This window comes from Phocoena sinus, chromosome 9, assembly GCF_008692025.1.
Source record: "Phocoena sinus isolate mPhoSin1 chromosome 9, mPhoSin1.pri, whole genome shotgun sequence".
Lineage (NCBI taxonomy): Eukaryota > Metazoa > Chordata > Mammalia > Artiodactyla > Phocoenidae > Phocoena > Phocoena sinus.
Genome location: NC_045771.1, coordinates 41,684,255 through 41,702,962, shown reverse-complemented (window position 1 = coordinate 41,702,962; position 18,708 = coordinate 41,684,255). Strand labels below are relative to the sequence as shown.

General features: G+C 38.1%; 2 protein-coding genes across 14 annotated transcripts in view; one reads left to right on the top strand and one right to left on the bottom strand.

Moving 5' to 3' along the window:
• The window catches only part of KIAA0895 (KIAA0895 ortholog), a 104,289-nt gene extending 86,457 nt beyond the window's left edge, over positions 1-17,832 (bottom strand). The window contains exons 1-2 of one of the 2 annotated variants that reach the window (XM_032642248.1): positions 17,761-17,832; positions 12,535-12,604 (exon numbers count right to left, since the gene is read on the bottom strand). The gene's annotated coding sequence lies outside the window, so the exon portion shown is untranslated. The remainder of the gene's footprint in view (positions 1-12,534; positions 12,605-17,760) is intronic. The other variant, XM_032642252.1, reaches the window with a different exon arrangement.
• ANLN (anillin actin binding protein) overlaps positions 9,708-18,708 on the top strand; it is a 63,163-nt gene continuing 54,162 nt past the window's right edge. For 4 of the 12 annotated variants that reach the window (XM_032642244.1, XM_032642242.1, XM_032642237.1 and 1 more), the window contains exon 1: positions 17,954-18,146. In XM_032642244.1, the coding sequence (XP_032498135.1) occupies positions 18,129-18,146 (18 nt within the window). In that variant the 5' untranslated portion in view covers positions 17,954-18,128. Of the gene's footprint in view, positions 18,147-18,708 lie in introns of all 12 variants that reach the window. The other 8 variants (XM_032642240.1, XM_032642235.1, XM_032642238.1 and 5 more) reach the window with 6 other exon arrangements.

Here is an 18,708-nt window from a genome sequence, read left to right as displayed (position 1 = left end):
ATACGGTATTTGTTTTTCTCTGACTTACTTCACTCTGTATGAATGACTGTAGGTCCATCCACCTCACTATAAATAACTCAGTTTCGTTTCTTTTTATGGCTGAGTAATATTCCATTACATATATGTGCAACATCTTCTTTATCCATTCACCTGTCAATGGACACTTAGGTTGCTTTCATGTTCTGGCTATTGTAAACAGAGCTGCAATGAACATTGTGGTACATGACTCTTTTTGAATTATGGTTTTCTCAGGGTATATGCCCAGTAGTGGGATTGCTGGGTCATATAGTACTTCTATTTTTACTTTTTTAAGGAAGCCTCATTCTGTTCTCCATAGTGGCTGTATCAATTTACATTTGCACCAACAGGCAAGAGGGTTCCCTTATCTCCACACCTCTCCACCTTTTTTTGTTTGTAGATTTTTTCATGATGGCCATTCTGACTGGTATAAGTTGATTCCTTATTGTAATTTGATTTGCATTTCTCTAATGATTAGTGATGTTGAGCATCCTTTCATGTGTTTGTTGGCAATCTGTATATCTTCTTTGGAGAAATGTCTATTTAGGTGTTCTTGCCCATTTTTGGATTGGGTTGTTTGTTTTTTGATATTGAGCTGCATGAGCTGCTTGTAAATTTTGGAAATTAATCCTTAGTCATTTGCTTCATTTGCAAATATTTTCTCCCATTCTGAGGGTTGCCTTTTCAACTTGTTTATGTTTTCCTTTGCTAGGCAAAAGCTTTTAAGTTTCATTGGGTCCCATTTATTTTTGTTTTTTATTTCCATTTCTCTAGGAGGTATTTCAAAAAGGATCTTCCTGTGATATTTGTCATAGAGTGTTCTGCCTATGCTTTCCTCTAAGAGTTTTATAGTGTCTGGCCTTAAATTTAGGTCTTTAATCCATTTTGAGTTTATTTCTGTGTATGGTGTTAGGGAGTGGTCTAATTTCATTCTTTAAAATGTAGCCGTCCAGTTTTCCCTGCACCACCTATTGAAGAGGCTTCTTTTCTCCACTGTATATTCTTGCCTCCTTTATCAAAAATAAGGTGACCATATGTACGTGGGTTAATCTCTGGGCTTTCTATCTTGTTCCGTTGATCTATATTTCTGTTTTTGTGCCAGTACCATACTGCCTTGATTACTGTAGCTTTGTAGTATAGTCTGAAGTCCGGGAGCCTGATCCTCCAGCTCCATTTTTCTTTCTCAAGATTGTTTTGGCTATTTGGGGTCTTTTGTGTTTCCATACAAATTGTGAATTTTTTTGTTCCAGTTCTGTGAAAAATGCCATTGGTAGTTTGATAGGGATTGCATTGAATCTGTAGATTGCTTTGGGTAGTATAGTCATTTTCACAATGTTGATTCTCCAATCCAAGAACATGGTATATCTCTCCATCTGTTTGTATCATCTTTGATTTCTTTCATCAGTGTCTTACAGTTTTCTGCATACAGGTCTTTTGTCTCCTTAGGTAGGTTTATTCCTAGGAATTTTATTCTTTTTGTTGCAGTGGTCAACGGGAGTGTTTTCTTAATTTCACTTTCAGATTTTTCATCATAGTGTATAGGAATGCAAGAGATTTCTGTGCATTAATTTTGTATCCTGCTACTTTACCAAATTCATTGATTAGCTCTAGTAGTTTTTTGGTAGCATCTTTAGGATTCTCTATATATAGTATCATGTCTTCTGCAAACAGTGACAGCTTTACTTCTTCTTTTCCGATTTGGATTCCTTTTATTTCTTTCTCTTCTCTGATTGCTGTGGCTAGGACTTCCAAAACAATGTTGAAAAATAGTGATGACAGTGGACAACCTTGTCTTGTTCCTGATCTTGGAGAAAATGGTTTCAGTTTTTTCACCATTGATAATGATGTTTGACTGTGGGTTTGTCATATATGGCCTTTATTATGTTGAAGTAAGTTCCCTCTATGCCTACTTTCTGGAGGCTTTTATCATAAATAGGTGTTAAATTTTGTCAAAAACTTTTTCTGCATCTATTGAGATGATCATATGGTTTTTCTCCTTCAAGTTGTTAATATGGTGTATCACATTGATTAATTTGCATATATTGAAGAATCCTTGCATTCCTGGGATAAATCCCACTTGATCATGGTGTATGATCCTTTTAATGTACTGTTGGATTCTGTTTGCTAGTATTTTGTTGAGGATTTTTGCATCTATGTTCATCAGTGATATTGGCCTTTAGTTTTCTTTCTTTGTGACATCTTTGGTTTTGGTTAACAGGGTGATGGTGGCCTCGTAGAATGAGATTGGGAGTGTTCCTCCCTCTGCTATATTTTGGAAGAGTTTGAGAAAGATAGGTGTTAGCTCTTCTCTAAATATTTCATAGAATTTGCCTGTGAAGCCATTTGGTCCTGGGCTTTTGTTTTTTGGAAGATTTTTAATCACAGTCTCAATTTCAGTGCTTGTGATTGGTCTGTTTATATTTTCTATTTCTTCCTGGTTCAGTCTCGGAAGGTTGTGCTCTTCTAAGAATTTGTCCATTTCTACAGGGTTGTCCATTTTATTGGCATGTAGTTGCTTGTAGTAAACTCTCATGATCCTCTGTATTTCTGCAGTGTCAGTTGTTACTTCTCCTTTTTCATTTCTAATTCTATTGATTTGAGTCTTCTCCATTTTTTTCTTGATAAGCCTGGCTAATGGTTTACCAATTTTGTTTATCTCTCAAAGAACCAGCTTTTAATTTTATTGATCTTTGCTACTGTTTTCTTTGTTTCTATTTCATTTATTTTCTGATCTGATGTTTATGATTTCTTTCCTTCTGCTAACTTTGCAATTTTTTTTTTGTACTTCTTTCTCTAATTGCTTTAGGTGTAAGGTTAGGTTGTTTGAGATGTTTCTTGTTTCTTGAGGTAGGATTGTATTGCTATAAACGTCCCTCTTAGAACTACTTTTGCTGCATCCCATCAGTTTTAGGTCGTCTTGTTTTCATTGTCATTTGTTCCTAGGTATTTTTTGATTTCCTCTTTGATTTCTTCAGTGATCTCTTGGTTATTAAGTAGTGTATTGTTTAGCCTCCATGTGTTTGTATTTTTTACAGATTTTTTCCTGTAATTGATATCTAGTCTTATAGCGCTGCGGTCAGAAAAGATACTTGATACAATTTCAATTTCAATTATCTTAAATTTACCAAGGCTTGATTTGTGACCCAAGATATGATCTCTCCTGGAGAATATTCCATGCGCACTTGAGAAGAAACTGTATTCTGTTGTTTTTGAATGGAATGTCCTATAAATATCAATTAAGTGCATATTGTTTAATGTTATCATTTAAAGCTTGGTTCCTTATTTATTTTCATTTTGGATGATCTGTCCATTGGTGAAAGTGGGGTGTTAAGGTCCCCTACTATGTTTGTGTTACTGTTGATTTCCCCTTTTATGGATGTTAGCATTTGCCTCATGTATTGAGGTGCTCCTATGTTGGGCGCATAAATATTTACAATTGTTATGTCTTCTTCTTGGATTGATCCCTTGATCATTATGTAGTGTCCTTCTTTGTCTCTTGTAATAGTCTTTATTTTAAAGTCTATTTTGTCTGATAGGAGAATTGCTACTCCAGCTTTCTTTTGATTTCCAGTTGCATGGAGTACCTTTTTCCATCCCCTCACTTTCAGTGTGTATGTTTCCCCTAGGTCTCTTGTGGGACAGCATACATACAGGTCTTGTTTTTGGATCCATTCAGCCAGTCTGTGTCTTCTGGTTGGAGCATGTAATCCATTTACATTTAAGGTAATTATCGATATGTATATTCCTATTACCATTTTCCTAATTGTTTTGGGTTTGTTATTGTAGGTCTTTTCCTTCTCTTGTGTTTCCTGACTAGAGAAGTTCCTTTAGCATTTTTTGTAAAGCTGGTTTGGTGGTGCTGAATTCTCTTAGCTTTTGCTTGTCTGTAAAGGTTTTAACTGCTCTGTTGAATCTGAATGACATCTTTGCTGGGTAATCTTGGTTGTAGGTTTTTCCCTTTCATCACTTTAAATATGTTCTGCCACTCCCTTCTGGCTTGCAGTTTCTGCTGAAAGATCAGCTGTTAATCTTATGGGGAATGCCTTGTATGTTATTTGTTGTTTTCCCTTGCTGCTTTTAATATTTTCTTTGTATTTAATTTTTGATAGTTTGATTAATATGTCTTGGTGTGTGTCTCCTTGGATTTATCCTGTATGGGACTCTCTGAACTTTCTGGACTTGACTATTTCCTTTCCCATATTAGGGACGTTTTCAACTATAATCTCTTCAAATATTTTCTCAGTCCCTTTCTTTTTGCCTTCTTTTTCTGGGATCCCTATAATTTGAATGTTGGTGCATTTAATGTTGTTCTAGAGGTCTCCTAAGACTGTCCTCAATTCTTTTCATTTTGTTTTTCTTTATTCTTCTCTGCAGTAGTTGTTTCCACTATTTTGTCTTCCAGGTCACTTATCCGTTCTTCTGCCTCAGTTATTCTGCTGTTGATTCCTTCTAGAGAATTTTAAATTTCATTTATTGTGTTGTTCATTTTCAATCACAGTCTCAATTTCAGTGCTTGTGATTGGTCTGTTTATATTTTCTATTTCCTCCTGGTTCAGTCTCAGAAGGTTGTGCTTTTCTAAGAATTTGTCCATTTCTTCCAGGCTGTCCATTTTATTGGCATGTAGTTGCTTGTAGTAATCTCTCATGATCCTTGTTTGTTTGCTCTTTAGCTCTTCTAGGTCCTTGTTAAACGTTTCTTGTATTTTCTCCATTCTATTTCCAAGATTTTGGATCATCTTTACTATCATTATTCTGAATTCTTTTTCAGGTACACTGCCTATTTCCTCTTCATTTGTTTGGTCTGATGGGTTTTTACCTTGCTCCTGCATCTGCTGTGTGTTTCTCTGTCTTCTCATTTTGCTTAACTTACTGTGTTTGGCCTCTCCTTTTTGCAGGCTGCAGGTTCGTAGTTCCTGTTGTTTTTAGTGTCTGCCCCCAGTGGCTAAAGTTGGTTCTGTAGGTTGTGTAGGCTTCCCGGTGGAGGGGACTGGTGTATGTGTTCTGGTGGATGAGGCTAGATCTTGTCTTTCTGGTGGGCAGGACTGCATCTGGTGGTGTGTGTGGGGGTGTCTGTGACCTTATTATGATTTTAGGCAGCCTCTCTGCTAATGGGCTGGGTTGTGTTCCTGTCTTGGTAGTTGTTTGCCATAAGGTGTCCAGCACTGCATCTTGCTGGTCATTGAGTGGAGCTGGGTCTTAGCATTGAAATGGAGATCTCTGGGAGAGGTTTCGCCTTTTGATATTACGTGTAGCCGGGAGGTCTGTGGTGGACCAGTGTCCTGAACTCGGCTCTCCCACCTCAGAGGCACAGGCCTCACACCCAGCTGGAGCACCAAGACCCTATCAGTCACACGGCTTGGTCTGTAGAAGCCAAACCTCTATACAGACAGATTGAGTGAACATGTTGGGAATATCCAGTCAGGTCTTCTCGCTTGCATATCCACATAAGAAAGATGAAGGATAAATAAAAGGAAGATCATTTAAAATCCAATAAAGCATGAATTTTGTTTTAATCTTGTGTCTTAAAGAGATGCAAATTCAATGAAAAAAAATATGGGCTTCAAAGGTAATCAGGGTATGGTGAGGAGCTCACAATGCAGGATCCAGAGTGCTTATTTCATTTGCATATGAGGTTAGTGGCTGGACTATTTTTTTGTTTTGTTTTGTTTTTAATGATTCTTCTGCCAATTACAGTTTTTGATTTTTGGAGCTTTAGTGGATGAGGCTCTGTGTAGAGAAGCTGGGGGATGGCTCTGTCCCTCCGTGGAGCACGGTCATTCCCAAAGTGTCCCCTTCTGGCTCGGAGTGCCTGGGCGATAGCAGGGTCTCCAGAGAGGGGTGGCTGGTGGCCAAGGATGGAGGGTTTTCCTTTCCTGCAAAGCAGTATTTATAATCCAACTCGGAGGGTTTTGAAGTTCACGACTCTTCTTTGCAAAGCAAAGGAAAATGCATCGGACGCCAGCACTTCTGGATGGTGGTGCTCAAGAATCACCCAGATGAGTAATTTCGATAGACCAAAGCCCCAAGATTTCCTTTTACACATTGCTCTGGTGGGAGGAGAATCCCACAAAGCTAGGGAAGGTGTTCCTGCTTCTAGGGTGTGTGTGCGTACGTTTTCTCTTTCTGCACACCCCCAAACTCCTTTACCCCCTCACTCCTAATGCTAAGTCTCTGGCGGAGGCAGCTTCCCACATCATGTGCTACAGGAAATCTTACTGATTTATCTTGATTATTGTCTGTCTCCATCTCTAGAATAAAATTTCCACAAATGCAGTGATTTTTGACTGTTCACTGCTATACTTAGAGCAACTAGAATAGTGTCTAGCACACAGTATGTACTCAATTATTTGTAAGTTAAGGAATAAGTAGATAATAGAAAGCATGCATTTTCAATGATAATTCAAAGAAAAATAGAAATGATATAGAATGGGCAGGTAGATAAGGAACACATCTTCAGGTTAAACACTTGATATAGTAATAAGCAATGAATGCTTTGCATTCAGAAGAGCAGTTGTTCTTGCAACATATGTCCTAAGGAAAAAGCATGTAAATGAAACTTATATACCTAACTTCCTTACATACCTTCCTTAACTTCCTTACATACCTTCCTTAACTTCCTTATATACCTTAAACTCTGAAAACTGCTTTCCAAGTTTGCTATAAATACCTCTGTTACCTCTGCAAATTTCTAATTTTTCAAGTCACTACAGTTTAAGAACTGTAATTCTCAAAAAAATAAAGACTCCTAAAAGATGTTTCCAAGTTACATGTTCAGCATCTAAAGAATTTACTCTGGATGTTTTTACTAAAGCATGGGTAATCAGATTGTCCATTTTCATTATATTTTGAAGAAACCAAGATGTATTATTTTATTAATTTCAGAGCTATTTATATATATATACAAGAGACAGTGCTTAGTGCTTTTAGAGTACATAAAAGACACAATAACTATCCTCAAGACACTTACTGACAAGCATGAAGGGAGATATATATATATATATACACACACACACACACACACACACACACACACACACACATAACACAAGTTAGAAAATGATGTACACTAAAGGTATACCTCCCTCTTCAACATTTCGTTAAACTTAAGAATTCTAAAAATAAACAATTTGATGCTCCTGTAGTTAGCCCATCTAGAATATTATTTCATTGCTTATTTTAAAAATTATTTTTATGTTCACCCTACCAGTATTTTCTTGTGGATTATTTTGATTTATAAACATCTTCAGTGATAAATACTATATAAAGGGGAATATCAATTAATTCAAAGCATTTAAAAAAGATATTCTTTGTGTACTATTAGGCACTGAAGTACTCTTGCTAACAAATTCATGAAAACAATGAGTTTATCTAATTTCTTACAAAACTAGTACTGTTATAAGCTTCTTTTACCACTCCAGCCTATGCATCCTCATCAAGCTTTGTGCATCTACTTTGTTAATTATTGATTCGTGCTACACCTGTTTAGTATTTCCATTGGGTAAGGCATCTGCAGCTGTCCACTTGGCTGCTTTTGAGTCAGCATTGTTTTTACATATCTGCCAGAACAATGAACAATTCCATCTTTTTGAGAAACTTTCCTTTATACCTGTTTCTATATAAACTCCATTTTCAAAGCACTGAGTGCAAAATAAAGTTAAGAAGTATTAAAACTGCTTTTAATAATTTGTTTATCTCTAAGGATACACGTCCCCCCTTTTTAAAGTTTTACTAAACTTAAGTATTCCAAAAATAGCCAAGAATGCTATTGTAGTTATCCTACCGCAGCATTATACTTCACTTTTTTAAATGGTATTTTTATGTTCACTACCAGCACTGTATTGTGGATCATTTCAATTTCTGATTCTCCTTAATGATGATTTCCATTAAATTTTAGATACAAAGATGATAGGAAAATAGATATTTTCAAAGAAATATTGGTTTTTTTTATCTGTGGTGTGATTTTTATGTTATGGATAAAGAACTTATATTTTTCTTATTTTTTTCAGTAACTTTTGTTTAATTAACTCATATGTTAATGTGTATATTCCATGTACAAACTATTGATACATGGCAAGTTACTCACAGTCAATGGAGTTTCAGGACAAAAGAAGTCAGTCAAAACATCTCTGTAGTAAGAGAGGATGGGATTTTTTTTGTTTTTTTTAAGAAAAAAGATCAACATCTTCCTTTTTAAAGGCTTAGAACACATTTGATCATTAAGCTGGGTAGTAAAGGCCAAGAAAGAGGAATGGTGAAGACTGGAGAAGGTTGCTAATAAGCATTGTTAGTGCTGGTGGAGAGACAAATAACTATAATATTTCACTTTCTATAGAAAAAGTTCATTCTGTTGAGAGCAGATCAAGTATATATTATGCTTGAAACTGAGAAAAAGTTTAATTTCTTAAGGAGAAGTTATGTCAGTAACTAAAAAAAAATAGAACATTAAAATAATTTGTTTACTTTTACATTTCAGATGAGAGTTTAAAAGCATAAGGGAAGGAGAGTCTTCTAGAAAATACTTTTCACTTTCCTCCCTGTTCTCTTGGAAACAATTTACAACATTCTATGTCATTGGATATTTATGAATCGAGGAAAATTAATCTGCAGCTTGCCATTATAAAAGAACAGAGAAACTGGTTCCAACATCCCAGATTCTAACAAGCATTAAAGGAAGCCTCAGGGCAGCTGTAAACAATGTTCCTTGACTCTGAAAGAAAAAAAGAGCCAGGGAAAGTTGGTTTCTGTAGCTTTAAGAAATTTTTTTCAGTGCAGTTTGAATGCTTTTGGGATGTCTGTATTGAGAGAATGGAATGTTTTCAGTATGTCTTTTTCAGGAGAATGAAAAACATGAAGTGGAAGCCAAATAAAAGAATGCTTTGTGAAACTGCCTCTGCCTTTCACCTCACTGAAAATAGTCAGGACAGCACAAAAATCCTGGGAAACCCTGTGATATTTTTTTGATAGGATGTTTTATTGTAAATGACTGAGGGAGGAAGGATATTTTTTATTAATCAGACATCAAAAATATTGCCTATCTTAATTACATTTTGAAGAAATCAAGATGTGCATTAATTTACTCTTTCCACAGATGTTTATTAAGTATTTATGTTACTACTGGTAGTGCATACACACATATGTAAATATGATATACATATATCGGGCAGTCCTTGTGTGCATACATCAGGGATGCTGTGGTGAGTAAATCAGATAGAGTCCCAGTTCTCTTGGAACTTATAGTGGGAGAAACAAATAACAGTCAAGTAAACAAATGATGTAATAGATACAAATAGGTGCTATGAAGTATAGTAAATCAGAGAAGTATACTAGACATGCTGACTTGGGGTACGGAGGGGTCAGGAAAAGCCTCTTTGAGGAAGTGACTTTTGAGACTTGAAGGATAAGAAAGAGTCAGCCATGAGAAATTTGGGGGGGGGTTGGGTGGGGGAGACAAGCATTCAAAGTAGAGGGAATTGCAAAGGCAAAAGCCCTGGGATGGGAATGATCTTGTCCTGATCCTGGGGCTATATGAAGGTCAGCACGGTTGGAGTCCAGTGAGCTGGGGGAAAGTGAAAAGATTTCAGAGGTAGCAGGGCTAAGGAAAGGAATTTGGACTTTTTTCCAAGTACAATCAGAAGCCACTAAAACAGGGCAGTGACATAATATGGCTTTTTTTTTTTTTTTTTAAAGATCACATTGACTGCTCTGAGAACAATGGATAAGAGGATGAGAGTGGAAGCAGGGAAACCAGACAGGAGACTCTTGCAGTAGGTCCAGTGAGGGTGATGATGGCTTAAAGTGTAATGGAAGCTGCAGAGAGGGAGAGAAGAAAAAGACATATTTGGAGGCAGAGATGATGGTAGGTTGGGGATGTGGATAGAGTAGGAGGAAAAGAAGAAAGAACTGAATACGACCCCTAGGTTTTTGGCTTGAGCAACTGGGTAGATAGTGGTGCCATTTATGGAAATGGAGAAGATTGGGGAAAGAATAGGTTTAGTGGGGAAATTCCATTTTGGATTTGTTAAGTTTAATACACCAGTTAAAAGTCCAAGTCAAGATTTCACATAGGTGGTTGGATATTAGTGTTCTGAGTTCAAGGAAGAGATCATGCCAAAGAAATAAATTTGGGAACCATCAGTATACAGATGGTTTTTTTTTTTTTTTTGCGGTATGCGGGCCTCTCACCATTGTGGCCTCTCCTGTTGCGGAGCACAGGCTCCGGACACGCAGGCTGAGTGGCCATGGCTCACGGGCCCAGCTGCTCTGCGGCATGTGGGATCTTCCCAGACCGGGGCACGAACCTGTGTCCCGTGCATCGGCAGGCGGACTCTCAACCACTGTGCCACCAGGGAAGCCCTATACAGATGGTATTTTAAGTCAATGGAACTGATGAGATCATCTGGGCGTGTGTGTGTAGGTAGACAAGAGCACCCAGGGTAGAATTTAAAGTTCTTAGTTACTTAGTTGTGGGGCAGAGGAAAAGAAGCCAAAAAAGTTATACACACACACACACACACACACACACACACACACACACACACACACAGATCTTCTTCAACTTATGATTGGGTTATGTCCCGATAAACCCATCCTAAGTCAAAAACGCATTTAATGCACCTAACCTACCAAACATTATAGCTTAGCCTAGCCTAGCTTAAACATACTCAGAACAATTATATTAGGCTACAGTTGGGCAAAATGAACACAAAGCCTATTTTATTATAAAATGATGAATATCTCATGTAATTTATTGAGTACTGTACTGGAAATGAGAAACAGAATGGTTGTATGGGTTTTGATTGTTTACCCCCGATCACATGGCTGACTGGGAGCCGCATCTTGGTGCAGCTGCCTAGCATCATGAGCAGTGTACTGCTTATTGCTAGCCCAGGAAAAGATCAAAATTGGGCAGTGTTTGGGGAAGAGACCTGGGAAGGGCCAATGACAGGATCTGGAAATCTCTGACTAGTCACAATCTTCTTGGTTCCTCATCTGCTATTTTAGGGGGCTGAATTAGGTGATCCCTGCCAGCTCCTACCTTTTTTTAAAAACTTGCTTGGCCACCTTTTAAGAATAGATGAACTACTTAGCATGTGGCCTCATAGAAAAGGGCAGGGTGGGAAGTCAGGGCTAATACATAGGCATGGCTACAAATGAACTGAGACATTTTAAATTTGACCAAAAGTTGGGAAAGGAGAATAAACTGAAGATTAGGGTTAGAGGGGACTTGCAGGTTAAGTAGGCGAGAGCAGCAGTAGAGAAAAGATAAGGATTTTAGATTACAATCAGAAGCCAGTTTGGGGATTTGAAATCTTGGAGATGGAGCACTTCCTGGTTGTGTTTAGCGTCCAAGTGTGGCCATATATGTGGTGGACAAACAGAAGAGAGGAGGAGGTCAGTAGAGTTGGAAGGTTTGTGGAATGGTGAGGTCAGAGCGTAGGAGGCTGTGGTCACTGAGAACTCATCAGCAAACATTTCTTGAGGGCCTAGTGCCTGCCAGGCATGAATGGTGCTGACGAATGCGGATGGTGTCAGGCTGTGAGAAGCAGGGCAGAGAGTGAAAGCAGATGTCACGAACGCCAACATTTGTAAGGGCTAATGCGCCAGGGGAAGAACCAAGGTCTGGAAAGAGTATGTGAAGAGAAATTTTTGAAGTGTTTGAAAGACAAAGAAGTTCATGACAGATGTCAGTGGAGTACAATGAACCTTCTTGTTTCAAACTTAAGGGGAAGATTTTGGGACTTCCCCGGCGGTCTGGTGGTTAAGATTCTTCCTTTCCACTGCAGGGGGCACGGGTTCAGTCCCTGGTCCGGCCCCTGGTCGGGGAACTAAGATCCCACATGCCGCATGGCCAAAAAATAAAAGGAGAAGAATTTATTTTTGATGTTCAATAAAGAGATTTTGATGTTTAAGAAACATTGACTTCTGCTATTTTTTAATATTTAAGAGCTACTTTTCTTTTATATGGGATTGCTAAAAAATCTAAAAATAGGTTCTGTGAATATAGCTTTGAGAAATCTTGGTATGGAAAAGTAAAGATAGCATATGTAAATTATACTTCAGTAAGTACATAAAAGAATTCTTCGTCTTTATGAAAGGATTTACCATGGTCCTTTAAATATGAATTCTCTTAATACCGTATTGACCACTTGAGAAAGTAAAAAGGAGATTAGAGCTGTATACATTTTGAGAATACTCTATTGAATAAAGGAAATATGACTGTAGTTGCATGGGTTTTTGGAAACAGTACAATATGTTAGAAAGCACACACACAATCTATTTTTCCTCACTTTGGAATATGAAACATTTTTATTGATTAACTTAGAAAAGAAAAAAATCTGATGCTAAAGACCACTAAAACTGTTTAAAACCCTTAAAATGTGATGCTAGTGACCATTAATAGGAGATATTGTAACAAATAAAATAGCCCTTTAGTAATACGTATATAACATCTTTTGATAGGTCTTATTTCTTCACTATAATGAATGTGTAAAAGAAGTGGCCCTTCAGCCAGATAACCTGAAGTAGAGAACTTGACCTTAATCCTTCTTGCCACTGCCTTATGGTTAGATCTTGGCCTTTTTGATTCCTGTAAAAATAAGAATATTTAGGTCATTGTTTTATTTTGTGAATGAAATGAGAATGTGTGTGAATATACTTTGAAAAAGTAACTGCACATACATAACATATGGAGTGTCCTTATTGAAGTAAATATTTTTGACTTTTTGTGTTTTTCAGCCTTCCATCAATTTTATCTGTGAAAACATGATTACTATTTCCTTTGTTGAAAAGGATCTCAGAAGGAGCAAATATTCATTTACTAGGGCTACCTTTAATCTCTAGTTATCTCTTCTTCAGAGCCTTGATTCTATTTTTTTTTAATAAATAAATAAATAAAATAAATAATTTATTTTTGGCTGCATTGGGTCTTTGTTGCTGCACTGGCTTTCTCTAGTTGCGGTGAGTGGGGGCTACTCTTCATTGCAGTGAGCAGGCTTCTCATTGCGGTGGCTTCTCCTGTTGCACAGCATGGGCTCTAGGCACATGGGCTTCAGTAGTTGTGGCTCGCGGGCTCTAGAGTGCATAGCCTTGATTCTATTCTTAAATTAATATAATAAGCTGTGGTCTTTACCTAAATAACTTGAGAAATTGTGTTTTTTATTTGAATAACCAGAGAAGACACTTTTGATGACTTTCAGAATACTATCATCGTTAGGCCAAACTGTACAACTAAATGGTAATAATCATGTGAATATATTTATTTTCCTTCCTAACTTAGTAGTTAAAATTTTTTTAAAAACAATTTTAAGAGAAAAACATGGTTGCTATGTATTCAGCACTTTAGATATAGCTCAAGAGCACATTTACATCATTATTGTGTCTTTGGTGATTAAAATAAATAAATTAACTGAAATGTCAAGATCATAAACAAGATTTGAAGTCAGGCAGATCTGGTTCAAATTATAGGTGATGGACTTAGAGCAATCACTTAGCCTCTTTGCACCTCAGTTTCTTCATCTCTAAAAAAGGAATAATAGTTATCTTACATTCATTCATTCAACAAATATCTACTGAACTCGTATGCCCTGAAGCTGCTAGGTTACAATTACCAACAAGACAAGTCCCTGCCATTCCATCGCTTACAGTCTAGTAGAAGAAGTAGATGATAAACTTAAACACATATCTAAAATGATCCCATGTTAAGTGGTAAACGCAATGAAGAAAATATAACAGAGTAATGGGATAGAACATGACTTTGGGGGGAGAGAGGAGGGGTGTGGCCACCTGATCAAACAAGTCTTCTTGAGGAGATAGCACATTTGAGCTTAGACCCAATTAATGAGCAGCCAGCCATGGGTAGATCTACGAATATCCAGGGGATGGAAAGTTCTTGAGGCAGGAAGAAATTTGGCCTATTTTTATGACTAGAAAGAAGTCCTATGAGGTTGGAGACTAGTGGGAAAAAGAAGGGAGAGTACTGTGATATCTGGAGAATATTAGGATACTAGGAGAGGCAAGCAAGGTTCAGGTCATGTAGGGCCCTGTAAGTATGATAAAGAATTTGGGTATTATTCTAATTGCAACAGAAGACATAAACTGGCTCAAAACAAGAAATTGACACCATAAAATTTACATTTTAAAAAGCTCCCACTCTATGAATAAATTGTTAAAACTAATAAGATTGCTCAATAGGTTTGTAATAATCATGTTCCTATATATCAATAACAGTTTTAAAATATAATTTAAAAGATACCATTTATAAAAGCAATAACAAAAAAAGCATACATAGGAACAAATTAAAGAGTTTAAAAATCTTTATGGAAGTACATTATAAACATTTTTTGGACGATATTAAAGAAGGCTTAAATTAATGAAGATATATCCATGTTCAGGAATGGAAAGGCTTGATATCACAAAGATGTCATTTTCCTCCAAATTATTTGATAAATTCAGTACGATTCCAATTACAAATCTCAAGAGGATTTTTCTTTCCTTTGTGGCACTTGACAATCTGACCCCAAAATTTATATGGAAGAATAAGGGGACAAAATTAACCACGTCAATTTTTAATTTGCCCTATCAGATATCAACACATAATGAAAACAGTTCGATATTGGGTGAGGAATAGACAAACCAGTAGAACAGAATAAAGAACAGTATAAACAGTAGAACAGTAGAACAGAATAAAGAGCTCCTAAATAGACCTACATATACAGGAGAAGTTGGTACATGACCAAAGTGGCATTAAGGCCAGTGGGGAAAGGATGGACAGTTAAATAACTGCTGCTAAGAAATTTGGTTATCCAAACAAAAAACAAGATCAATCCAGATAATTTAAAGACAAAACCATGAAAAACGCATGCTTTTTAGAAGAAAATATGAGAGAATATATTTACAACCTCAGGATAGGGAAAGGGAAGGATTTCTTGAGACATAAAAAGCACAAACCCTACTGGAAAATATACATATATTTAATTATATTAATAGGAAACATTTCTGTACACCCAAGACATCCTAAAGTGAAAAGACAAACCATAAACTAGGAAAAGATATTTGCCAGCCAAAAAACCAAAGAGTTATTTTCCCAGAAAATAGTAAACAAACAACAAAAGCCTACAAATCAATAAGAAAAAGCAACCACATAGAAAAATGGGCAAAGGATGTGAATTTGAAATTCACAGAAAAGGAAAACTTAAAGGCCAATAAACACATGAAATAATGTTCACTTCCATTAGTAATAGAATAAATGCATACAAACAAGAATGACAGAATCTAAAAAGTATCCAAGTACTAGGGAGGCACTAGAGTAGCAGGCATGCTCATTTAAAGCTGACTGGAATACAAATTGTTACAATCGTTTTGAAGAGCAATTTATTTTTAATATCTGGCAATAATATTGAAATATATTTATTGAAATGATCCTCTAATTCCTAGGTATATTATTCTACAGAAAGTCTTGCATGTATGTATAAGGAGACATAAAAATATTCATGGCATCATGGGGTCTTTGGAATGAAAAACTGGAAATGAGCTAAATGTCCATTAACAGGATAATGGATACATAAATTACAAGTATATTAATACAATAGAATACAGCAGTGAGAATGAATAAAATGCAGCTATACCTGTTAGTGAGGATGAATCTCATAAAGAGAATATTCAGAAAAGAAACCAACTGCAGAAAGTTTTACTTACAGTAAAAATAAAATTTATGTAAAACACTATATATTGATATGGAGATATATGTAGATGTAATAAAAGTACATACATTTCATGGGAATGATAAACATGAAAATCAGGATAGTTTTACCCTTGGGGAATGGGATTAAGGAGGAAAAACACAGGAGACTTCAATTATAAAATTACATATTTTTAAGCTAGGTGGTGGGTATACAGTTATCTGTTCCATTCATTAAGTTTTTTGGTAAAGTGGAAATATTTTATAACACAATTTTCAAGAGGAGAAAAGTAATTCTAGCTTATAAAGTGGAAGCGTGAACTATCAGAGGGTAAGAAGGGAAATAGGGAGAACTGTTAGCAGACAGTTGCAGTATTCTGAGAGTAGACTTGAGTCTCTAGCACAGCTTCTGGCACATGGTAGGTGTTTAACGAACTTCAGTTATTGTGTGGTGGTTTGCTATTATCATTATCAGGGTAAAGACAGGGGGATTGTGAAGAAAGATAAACTAAATGTTTTGGGTAGTTATATTGAGTGACTTGCTGTATTTATCTCTTTTAGTCTTGACTAGGATCTGGTCATAAAGAATCTAAGGCTCACAGAGGCCAAAGCCGGAAGGCTCAAGGCTTCATAAATTTCTATTGACTCATTTTCCAATGTCGCGTAAACTTCCTCCTGAACCCACACTCCTCAATACACCCACCATTTTCTGGTCCAGCATTGGAAAAAAATTCAAGTGGCTTTTCTCTTTGGTTCATAAGTAGCATATTTTGAGTTTTGAGTTAAATATTAATAATTCAATACAGCGAACACTTGGATAGGGGCTTATTACTTATTACAGAATACTTTTGGATCTCTTTTAATTTTTCACCTGATCCTCCTAACAACTCTGAGGACTGGCAGGGCAGCTGATTATTTCTGTTTTACCAATGAGTAAACTAACATCCAAAGAGGCTAACCTGGTGACCATGAACTTCATGGAATCATATCTTAAACATTTTTGTGATTGAGTGGGCATTTTTTCAGCTTTAATTGTACTTTCAAAGGAGTTTATGACTCCCCAAAAAGGTCTAAGAAATACTGAGTTTAAATGATTTGCCTAAAGCCTAAGGTCACATGGTCCTGGTGGAGCCAAGACCTCAAGGAATTTTCTTCTTATCCCACACTCAGCATTCTTTCCATTACAACGTATAGCACCAAAATTCAAATTAGAGATATTATTAGTGAAATACTTTTTGTAATGTTTACTGACTGCTAAGATGGAACGTTATTAAATACACCGAAACTTCTACTTGGGAGAAATAGTTTTTGGCCTGTTCAGCCGTTGGGCATTCACTCAGCCATCTACTCTGTTACAGATGAAGAAGTCCAAACCTGTTTGTTGTCTTTATAAACAGCCCTAGTAACAGACTTACTAAATAAGAAATGAATCTGATACAGTAACTATAAAACGTACTTTACAATTCTCAGTAATCTACAGAGAATAATCATGAAATACAGCTTGATTCAGCGGTGGAAGGCAGGCTATGAGCTGAGAATGGGATTTTCATTTCTCCTGGGCCAGTCACTTAATGTCTCAGGGTCTCCCTTCTCTTAGCTGTAAAAGGGAGGAGTAATAGGTGGTAGCTTCTCAGCTCTAACACTGCATGCAGTTTTTGATGGGATTAAAATAAAAAGAACAACCAGGAGTTTCATGTATAAACCTCTTTACACACAGTCTGTTAATGTTAACCTTATTTTCCCAATAAGAAAGGCCAGTGTCCAAGGTGGCTAACTGGTCATTTGCCCCAAGTGTCCTTCTTGGCCTTCAAGAAGGCCCAAGCCTGAGTCCCCTTAGGAGTGAAGTAGGGGCGGTTTAGGCAGGTGGTCAGAAAGCTATGGTCAGGTCTATGGTCCAGTGGGATTTCAAACAGAAGGGCCCTTAATCCTAAATTTAGGAATGAAGGGAAAGCGGAAACGCCCAAGCACAGGGCGCGAAGGGACCTGCTTAAACAGGCTTGGGTGTGCGAGCGTTTGGGGTGGGGCTTCGAGCCCGGAGGCAGTTGTAGGGCCGACGCAGCACCTACCTCCGCATCTCCGCCGCCAGGGTGGGCTATCACTGAGAAGACTAAGCTACCCTTCGGAACCTCCCAGCCCCGGCAAGGCCACGTGATCCAGCGCCAGTGCGGGGAGAGGCGTGCCCTGCCCTCCGCCCCGCCCCGCGCGCACGCGCGCGGCTCCCGGCGCTGAAATTCAAATTTGAAACCGCTGCTGAAGGCCGAGCGTGAACACTGGAGGCTGTGGGGAAGAGGAGAGTAGGTTGGGAGAGTTCCCCAGCCCCGGACTTCTTGTTTTTCTCCAAGTGACACACTGAGCCGGCACTCACTTCTTTTCTTTTTCCGAATTTGAACCACCGTTTCGGTCGTCTCGCAATCGACACGCGAAGCCCGTGGCGATGGACCCGTTTACCGAGGTGAGAAAACTTGCGGGCAGAGCCAGCCATAACCCCTCTCGGCCCCCACCCTCCCTTCCCACCTTCTGTCTACCTCCGGACCCACCGGGCGGAGAGCGCGTGCGCGCGCGGGCGCAGAGTGTGCGTGCGGGTGTCGGACTGGGGAAACCAGGGGGGGGCCGCCGGTTCTCTCTGCTCTGCGGCTGCGGTTTCTGCGGTTTTCCTTGTTTTTATTCCTGCAGATGAAGCTCTGGGGCGCGGTGGGGTGGGGAAGCTTTGAGTCTGTCCTCAGTAGCAGTAGTGAAAAAAAAACCTCCTGTCAGCCCCGGTTATTATATGCCCCTCTGGAGTGGATCCCTGTCCCTTGCGAGGGTGAGGTGGGGGCCTGACCAAAAGATCCCGCTGGAAGTAAAAAGCCGGGTTAACTTGCAAGGTGGAGTCGGGTGTCCGAGTGACTCAGTGCTGTGTGTGCCAGCCGCCGCCCGGAATGGAATGGAATGTGATTTGCAGGGTTCGTTTGGCCCGCAGAGGAGCCGTGCATATAAGCATGCCTGTGAACGAAATGACAGCAAAAACGTTAAAA